Raw genomic sequence first — 8,662 nt, 5'->3', positions numbered from 1 at the left:
TATATATACCCTATCGGATTTTAATTACATTTTGATATACATATTTAATAAATTTTTGCTAGTCGTCACATATCATTTATTTTGCAAAAATAACAGGAGCTAATTTAGGGTCTATATGGCAGAATTGCCTAATTAAAGAATGCTTGCCATCGAGGGGGCTCTCTCGGTCTATCGGCGAGGATTAAAGAACTGCATAAAAATAGTAAATTATTACAGTATTTATAATATGAAATTGGATATAAAGTAGTGAAATCATTAAAAGAAAAATCTATAAATACAGTTACATGAAATTCGACTGCTAAAAAGATTAAATGGAATTAAACTATACAGGAGGCTGTTAAGTATTTATACAATGTTATACACAGGAACGCACATCACGTTAGACACAGAACGCGCATCGCGTATGAAACAAAATGGCTTCTAAAATCTCAATGTCGCAACTCTTTCTATCTATGGCTCTGATAATAGCGCATGAATGACGCCCTCTTGCTAAATTGGAAACTTTTGAACCTTGACCGACGCTTCTATTTGTTACGCGTAAATCGCGGAGAACGCTATCTTGTGTTTATAAGATCTTTGCTTACAGTATGTTCTAAAGAGAGGGCGCATTGTAAATCGGACGCTTCTATTGTTACGCGTAAACGTAAAGTCGCGCTGCGTAGGCTATGGTCAGAGCAGTCAAGGTTCAAAAGTTTTCAATTTTGCAAGAGGGCGCCGTTCATGCGTTATTACAGAATTTGCACGCGTAAATCGCGGAGAACGCTATCTTGTGTTTATAAGATCTTTGCTCTCCGTGTACACACAATGCCTTTGGAACCGGTGTTCCACTATAATATTGGGAAGCTGCTCTATCTTTTGTTATTTATTATCTTTGAGTACACTACCAAAAATATAGCTTCGGAAAAAACGTAAATACTGCCGAACGCGCTCAACGACGTTCCAATATCATGTATAGGTAGTAGGCTCCGATAGACAGCCAGTCAGCCAGCAGTCGCTCATTTAAAAAAACTTGTGTAACACTGTGCTGTGCCTGGTTTCAATTTATTTTGTTTTATTAAACATTTTGAACAATAATGATAATGTTCAAACAACCAATCAATCTATTTATTAAACTCATTTATTGTCGGCTACTGGTATAGAGTGTATTTTTAAAAAGTTTAAGAGTGAGGATAAATATGATTTATATAGATAAACTTGAAAAGATTCGAAGCCATGCTACACGGATGATTTTTGGTTATGAAAATGCTAAAGAAATGTCATATGAAATGCGACTGGAGGCGACTAAACTCCAATCACTTAAATCACGTAGGGAAAGCAACGATATTGTTACATTCACAAAAGCTAAATTCCAGCAAATTCCTATAAATTTATCTGATTACATTTCTAAGCCAGTTCATGGTTATCAGTCTCGTTTCCTCGTTTCTGGTAATTACTCACTGGTATCGTCGAAAGTAAATGTTTTCAGATACAGTTTTTTCTGCCGTGCGGTTGTCATGTGGAACAAGCTTACTACTTTAATAAAAAGTTCAGAATCGCTCGATGATTTCATGAGATTGTTAAGCGATTCAATAAAAATTTAAGAAAAAAATTTAAAAACTGTTGCACCGGTCGTTACTCGATATCGTTTGGCAGTTTTTACGCACTGTAAATTAAATAAATAAAAAAATATAAAAAATATATACATTAATACTTTGAAGTATAACAATGTTTTTGATCAAATTATTTAAGCAAAACTTCACTCAATCAATCAATTGTCAATCAATATACTCTTTACTACCGCCACCGAGGCGGTTATGTAGGCCCTATTCACTGTTACGTTTGTCTTTTTTCTGTCTGTTAGCCAGATTACGCAACAACTAATGAGCAATTCCATTCTTTTTGTTGAGGAAATGCTGCAGTTTCGCCCATACACGGCCATACACGGCTTATTGTTGATATTCAGGCACAGGGCGGAGTACGCACTCTATTGAGTGACTGCTTTTTTCCCTATGTTTCATTAACAAAAACAGAAATTCATTTTTTCATGGTTTTACCATTAGAACAATGTAGGCCTACATGATCAGAAGTAAACAATTGGAATCGTTCACCTCTAAATGTAGCAAGTTATCTCGGGGTGGGGATGGAGGTAAGGTGCCTAATTCACCATGGTTGAGGCTGAGGTGAGCAATTAATAATATTAATACTTTTAAATACAAATTACATTCGTATCTAGTTTCTTCCACCACATGAATTACTGGTACTTATCTGTTATACTTTTTATATTAATGTAGGCCTATATTATATTTTATTATACTATATATTTTGATTTGTCACCTCTTTGAATTAAAATTTATTTATTGGACACATTCTTATGTTCAGGACCCCACAATTAAAACTTGCTTACAGTGCATTACCTTTTTCACAATAATCTATTTTCATTTAAAGATAGATTTTTCAGTGGGATTGAGCACTGTTTCACAAAAAATTGAGATATTTTTATTTTATATATATATATATATATATATATATATATAGGCCTATATATAATCTGTTTTGTTTTGTGAAATAAATATGTACTTGAAAACTTGAACTTGAAGTTTAAGAATAGTTACTTCTATGCCTGGTAATGGCACCCGCAAACTGGAAAAAGCAGTGCTCTCTCGACAAAATTATGGATAATGTGTGCTATATAAATCCTATAAAATAATAACAAATAGTAATAACAATGATGATGATGATGATAATAATAATCAATATAATAATAATAATAATAATAATAATAATAATAATAATAATAATAATAATAAGCTTCTTCTAAGTCAAAGATATTTGGAAACATTTTCTTTATTGATAAACATTAAATAAGTACAATATTTTCAATACACATTATTGTCAATGATTTGTTGTTAAAAAAGGGATTTTGCTTACTTTTTCTTCCAAAAATGGTTTTGTTTTAGAAGTCATTTTGTCGTCTCTTGGAACTTAAAAAAGGCGTCCTCGGTCTCTATATTAGAGATTCACAGAACTAGGGTCAGCTCAGAGTGATATGTAGTAAATTTGTCTCCAGTTAGAGGGATCTCGGAATTAGAGGTGACCATATAAAACATATACTCTATTATGGTACGTTGCGTTTAATTAATATTTATTTCATTGTGTTATCTAGTTAAACATATTATACCTAAATAGATATACTGTATAAATACCATATTACCAAACTAATACTTATGAACAACAACGAATAAAACATATGATATGTGGTAACTTTGTCTCCCGTTAGAGGGGTCTCGGAATTAGAGGTGACCATATAAAATACGCATATACTGTATTATGGTACGATGCGTTTAATTAATATTTATTTCATTGTATTATCTAGTTATCAAACATATTATACCTAAATAGATATACTGTATAAATACCATATTACCAAACTAATACTTATGAACAACAATGAATAAAACATTAAGGTTTAATCTTCGGTCTATATGGACGGTTTAGAATTAATTTTTGTAATTATCATTCGTTTATTGTGGTAGCTTCTTCGTTCTTGTTGTCATTATAATTTTTACTTGTTGATAAATGGATGTACTTTATTCATACAGAATGCTCGTTTGATAAAATATACAATGGACTGTAACAAAAGAACGATGACTTCGGTGATTGTAATGACTGATATTCCAACGTATAAGCCTAGGAGTCCACCAAACGCTCCGAGGATACCGGAAATCTGATTGGAGAGAGAGAGAAAAACTAAGGAATACAACTACATCAATATTTAGATTTGCCCCCCAAAAATGGAGTTGGTATAATGTGGATGACAAGTAGAACCTGTTTTAGATACAGATATGAGCACTCGGTAACACCTGTTGGGGTCGCATATTATAATTATTAGGTGTTTGCAGAAGTGTCCTGGCTGGATTGCAAATGTGTAGTCTAATGGTATAACACTCTTGTTGCATCTATAGAGATCCCGAATTCAGTTTCTTCATGGGAGCTTTTCTATTAATGGGCTATGCTCGTTCCGATCTTTATATCATTGTTCCTTTATTCAAGCACTGTTTCTACCATTTGATTATATACCCCCCCCCCCCACACACTTTCAACCACGGATCGACGCCCTTGTATGTGGTAATTAACATCAAAACAATGTTCGTTTATATTGCTAACCTTGTAGTCTCAACACTATTTAACAACCGCTTAACCTTTTTGTTCTTGTCTGCAAGCCGTATCCACAGATGCTCCTGTATTAGGTAGAATAAAATTTACAGAAAAACATTATGTTGTACCTTATGTGCACATGTAATTTTAGTTGGGCTGCTACGTCTGTGTATATGTGATTGGATTGGTACTTTTATTTTGTTTACACAAGATGGAAAATGCACTGTGTTCTTCATCAGGGTTATGAACATCTAGTCTACTAAATTTAAAGTAACAACTATAAGTCAGCCCCCGTACAGAGATTTTTATCGTGCACATGGGCCATATTGCACATGGCCACCAACGGCTTAAACGTCTCATCCGAAAGACGATGCGCTATTGTAACTGGTGTTCTAGCCCTCCAGCTGAAACACAAGGAGAGCAGCGATGAGAATTGAACCGGGACCTAGAGATCTCCACGGCTACCACCAGATTAGCCAACTGAGCTAAGCTGCTCCCCTAGCTACGCTGCTCCCTAAGCTGTAGTCTTGACGTCCTCAAACATCGTTATGTAAATCCTAACTTGAACCGAATCTGACCATCGAGAGGCTTAGCGATTACATTTATTTATTTATGAAATGAATGAAATATACATTTATGCAGAAAAGGCAAATGAATGACAATAGCGAACCTAATCACCGTCCTGTGTTTATTGGGAGTCCAAGATGCTCTACGTAAATTTAATTTCATTTTGAAGGTCAGAGAGACAACAAAATGAAAAAACATCCGTTTAATTTAGGCCCGTCACACTCAGTCTACCAGTCGGCTGTGTAGTTCGAAAATTTTCCTTTTGTAATATTTTTCTTCCACTTTACCAAATTTTTAAATTCGTAAATTTGTACATATTTTATTACCAAATCTTAATTCCACTTATTTTTGCTATTTATTATTAATCCATATTTTTCTAATATAATATTTGTAAATACTTGTAAATATCTTTATCTTAGTTTACTCTGTAGTCCTTGTATTGATTTGTTTTCCAAAGGTTTCGTTATCGTCGTTGTTTCTCGTTTATTGTTCTCTTTTTATATTGTTTTTGATCGTTTCTTGAAATTTTGTATATATTCCACTTATGAATCCTATTAGGTCCAATGCGGCCTGAGCCCCAGCCATGGTGGGGCTGAGGTGGTTTACACTCTCCATCTGTAAAAGTCCCTCTCTGGGCCCAGCTCTATTTCAAATTACTGGATCCGCCACTGGATATTTTGAAAATTCCGTATGGAAATAAATGTTAATTGCATTGCTTAAAATCAATTAAAAGGCTATATGCACCAGAGCTTCCGGGGCTTTGCCCCCTGGTCCCCAACCAAGGCTCATTTTTCATTTCGTCCCCCCCCCCCATTTTCAACCACGGATCGACGCCCTTGTACCGTACGTGGTAATTAACATCAAAACAATGTTCGTTTATATTGCTAACCTTGTAGTCTCAACACTATTTAACAACCGCTTAACCTTTTTGTTCTTGTCTGCAAGCCGTATCCACAGATGCTCCTGTATTAGGTAGAATAAAATTTACAGAAAAACATTATGTTGTACCTTATGTGCACATGTAATTTTAGTTGGGCTGCTACGTCTGTGTATATGTGATTGGATTGGTACTTTTATTTTGTTTACACAAGATGGAAAATGCACTGTGTTCTTCATCAGGGTTATGAACATCTAGTCTACTAAATTTAAAGTAACAACTATAAGTCCGCCCCCGTACAGCAAAATCGGTTCAAATCAACACTACAGTACAGGGGTGGATTTAGGGGGGAAAGTAAAAAAGGATTTAGGATTGCCCAAAACGCCTCTCAGAGATTATTTCCGGACGTGAATGCCGGACCCGCTATGGTAGTGTTGTCTCTCTACGGCACCCCACTCTCTTTTGGATATCTCTGGATCCGCACTGGACACTATATGGTTTGATCATAGTATTAATATTAATGCTAACAATATCATTACCATGGCATACCTCATATCGCTCTGACGGCCACACAGCATTAGATGATGATGTTACGTAATTAGTCTCACTGAAAAAAAAAAAAACATGAATCAAGTTGCATAGCCGTCGTAAGTGGTCCGGCCATGGCCAAAAAAAAAAAAAAACGGTAGGAAAAGTTGTTTTTTTTAAACAATAGGGCCTAATTTGTTTCTGCCTTAAAAGTAGGAAATACACAAAAATACAACAAAGACCATTTTTTAATGTATATTGAAGCGCATAACGAACACATAACACTGTCGCATCGCCGGCTACCGTGGCAAGATAGGCCTATTCTAGCCTTTTTAGCTCATTAAAAAATAGTTTTCGTTGTAAAAAAAAAACTGAAATGCCGACCCTCTATTTCGAGATGGTTGAAAAAAATGACACTCTGCCGGGAAATAATATGACAATTGGATACTTTAGACAAATGGATGTTCACTTTAGTGGTTCAAATTTAGAATGCAAGTAATCAGGGCCGGCTTGACCCGTATACCTTTGTTTAGTGAATACAGTTTAGCCGACTTCAACCCCCAACATTTTAAATAGTTAATAGAAAAAGTAGTCCGGTCAAAGCCGGTGCGGCCGGTGCGGTTCCGACGGCTCTGAAGTTGTCATTATGATAATAATACCATTATTAATAATTGGCATTTATAAAGAGCTCTACGCCAAAACCCAACATTAGAGCGCACACAATCTACTATAATAAGTTGCTACTGAAAAATTTGAATTAAATTTCAAAAAAAATTCCAATAAGACTGCTTGTGATACGAAAATGTTTACTTAGAGAGATTATATTTTCATCAGTTTCAATAAATCAGAACTTGTATCTTACCTGCAGGCAACAGGACAATCACAGTTGAGTTTATCATCATTGTATAATGAATCGATCAATTGCCGACACAATTCTACCAAATGTGTAAAAGTATAAATACAAATTATGGGTTCATGTTATTTTGATGACAAAATTCATTCATCCCTTACGGTAACTTTCTTCAAAATCGCAAAAACTCTGACAAACACCAGCAAACATAGATGATCACAACCAGTAAAAACGAAAAAGTAAGTAAAAACATCAGTGAACATAAATTACAAACGAAGACAAAAATAAACAAACAATACAAAATATGCAACAATTTAAATAAATAATTGAAATATACAGTATTTAACAACCAAGAAAATAAATATCTTGCAGTAAGTATAAAACATAGGAGTAATATTTTGTACCGAATACTCAGTACGTTCCCAAATGATACAGGTGGGACTCGAACCCACGATCTCTGGAATCGAATTCAACAGTAGTCATTAAAGTGCAATCTCGGTAGTCTAGTGGTTATGAAACCAGGTTAGTTATCTGGAGGTCTTGGGTTGGATTCTCACCCGAATCATTTGCGAATTTTTTTTGCAAGTGTTATACGAATTCGATAAGACAACAATGTCATTCCTATGATATCTTCCTGATGCCATCGTAAAAAGTATAAAAAGCATAACAAGCATACACATTTACAAATCGTTCCAACACAGACGGAGAATGATCACTCCCTAACAATAAGTATTTTTTTTTATGACTTACGTTGTGTTGAATCCAGATAACTACAAAGCGCATGTTCCTCGAGACCAATTTCAGTGACACAGCCGCACTTATTTAGTAGTTCCTCTTGCAAACATGACTGTATACAGAGTTGTTGAGAGTACCCAGCATTCTGGGTATTAAATCGAATATCTTTGCCTTTTGAGCAGTTGCCGTGTGGTTGGGGTAAGCGTACAATATAATTCTGTTTTTTATGATGATAATAATATTAATAATTTAATGCTGATTACGGTATGTTAATAATTACAATAAACTATATTCTAATTATTAATTTAAAAATAATAGAAATAATATAATGATGATGGTGGTTATAACGAAAACTTAATATTTTGTTTATACAACAGCATCCTTTATTAGAATTATTTAGCCTATGAACAACTTTTTGAGTAAAATTTATAAATTACTTTTTTTATCCCGATTAATGTTGCCATTCCAGTTGGCGCCAATGTTCCATGGTCTTCCGGGAAAACAGCCACAGAAGTATTGTGGATAGATACACGTACACCCGACATATGGGAGAACAGTCCTATGTACTCGGGTTGTTCAACAAAAAGAGTCAATTGCAGACCTACAATGGAAAGTGTTTCATTCACGATTATTACAGCACGCAGTGTAAAAGCAGAATTTTCGGACAGTATTGCTTCATCGTATCAGCTTATTTATTCACATTAAAATATATAAAATTACTCATCATATGCTAATTTGAGAACAAAATTAGAAGTTAGGAAATATTGTATATGTATTCTTGAAATATTTCAATATTGATTGTAACTGCTTAATTTTAACATTACCTGTGGATATCAGTACAATAACCATACATAATGACAGTGGATATATATATATATATATATATCTGTCTCTTATACACATCTAGATGTGTATAAGAGACAGCTTTTGAGCAGTTGCCGTGTGGTTGGGGTAAGCGTACAATATAATTC

At 34.4% G+C, this 8,662-nt stretch overlaps 1 protein-coding gene across 1 annotated transcript in view; it reads right to left on the bottom strand.

The window, feature by feature from the left end:
* Positions 1-3,158: 3,158 nt before the first annotated feature.
* The window catches only part of LOC117100784 (amiloride-sensitive sodium channel subunit gamma-like), a 10,107-nt gene continuing 4,603 nt past the window's right edge, over positions 3,159-8,662 (bottom strand). The window contains exons 4-9 of the mRNA XM_033240601.1: positions 8,129-8,292; positions 7,707-7,908; positions 6,969-7,041; positions 6,128-6,185; positions 5,587-5,664; positions 3,159-3,739 (exon numbers count right to left, since the gene is read on the bottom strand). Coding sequence (XP_033096492.1) covers positions 3,542-3,739; positions 5,587-5,664; positions 6,128-6,185; positions 6,969-7,041; positions 7,707-7,908; positions 8,129-8,292 — 773 coding nt within the window. The 3' untranslated portion in view covers positions 3,159-3,541. The remainder of the gene's footprint in view (positions 3,740-5,586; positions 5,665-6,127; positions 6,186-6,968; positions 7,042-7,706; positions 7,909-8,128; positions 8,293-8,662) is intronic.

Source organism: Anneissia japonica, unplaced genomic scaffold (genome assembly GCF_011630105.1).
Source record: "Anneissia japonica isolate Jap-2015-1 unplaced genomic scaffold, ASM1163010v1 scaffold670_len1213532_cov191, whole genome shotgun sequence".
NCBI lineage: Eukaryota > Metazoa > Echinodermata > Crinoidea > Comatulida > Comatulidae > Anneissia > Anneissia japonica.
This window is presented reverse-complemented; position numbering and strand designations above follow the sequence as displayed.